This window comes from Monopterus albus, unplaced genomic scaffold (genome assembly GCF_001952655.1).
Source record: "Monopterus albus unplaced genomic scaffold, M_albus_1.0 scaffold66.1, whole genome shotgun sequence".
Taxonomy (NCBI): domain Eukaryota; kingdom Metazoa; phylum Chordata; class Actinopteri; order Synbranchiformes; family Synbranchidae; genus Monopterus; species Monopterus albus.
In genome coordinates, this window is record NW_018127946.1 from 467,286 (window position 1) to 468,195 (window position 910).

General features: G+C 49.7%; 1 protein-coding gene across 1 annotated transcript in view; it reads right to left on the reverse strand.

Moving 5' to 3' along the window:
* zswim5 (zinc finger, SWIM-type containing 5) overlaps positions 1 to 500 on the reverse strand; it is a 78,366-nt gene extending 77,866 nt beyond the window's left edge. Inside the window, exon 1 of the mRNA XM_020604506.1 lies at positions 1 to 500. This exon is cut by the window's left edge and continues 127 nt beyond it. Within this exon, the coding sequence (XP_020460162.1) occupies positions 1 to 390 (390 nt within the window). The 5' untranslated portion in view covers positions 391 to 500.
* Positions 501 to 910: the final 410 nt, after the last annotated feature.

Genomic DNA, 910 nt, shown 5'->3' on the forward strand with positions numbered 1-910 from the left:
GGGGGTTGGGCCCCCGCCCCCCCCCCCCCCCCCCCCGCGGGTAGCCGCCGACGAAGCATCCTCCCCGGCAACTCGGCACTGGAACGAAGAGTACATGCATATCTCCTTTTCGTTGCGGGGAAAAGACCAGTAGACGATGCGGCGCTGTACGGGCTCTGGGATCCGCTCGAAGCGCTCCTCTACTCTTTCGAAGGCCCACTTTTCCGCTACTGCCTTCGCGGCGCAGTCCAGAAGGGACTCCGGTGAATGACACCGGGAGCTGGGCAACCCGCTGCCGTGGCCTGGCCCCGGACCGGGACCTCGGGGAGCAGGGCGCAGGCAGGGTCGCTTGCTGGCCGGTGGTAAGGAGAGGAGAGGATGAGGCGGCTGTTCTCTGCGTCTTTCCGCCATGGTGAGACAATGAACACTGACAAGGCGGACGCCGAGCAGCAGCAGGAAGCAGATCGCGTACACACAGAAACACGCACAGAGCAGCTAGTGTCAAACCAGACAGGATCCAAGACGAGACCTCGGACCACAATTTTCAAAATAAAATTTGGTTTCGAGGCGCGCTTTTCAAAATAAGCTACACAAAACTAACATTTACAGCATCGCAGTATAGTTTTTGGGCGATAGGCTGTTTTAAAAGTGCAAAAGTTTCCAAAAGTTCCATCTTTAAACGTCAGCTAAAGGATGTTCACTTTACAATAATCTACAGTATTTACAATAATGTATGAAAAACAGAAAATCTTCTCATTTGTAAAGTTATTTTTTTCACTATTTTACTTGGAAGTGACTGAAATGATCAATCAGTTTGCATGCATGTAAAAAGATATTACTGTAATAATAGAACAAAATAATGTAATAGTAGAACGAAGGAAGGAAATAAGCGAGGAATCACAGACATGTACAAAAATTGCCTACTTCAAGA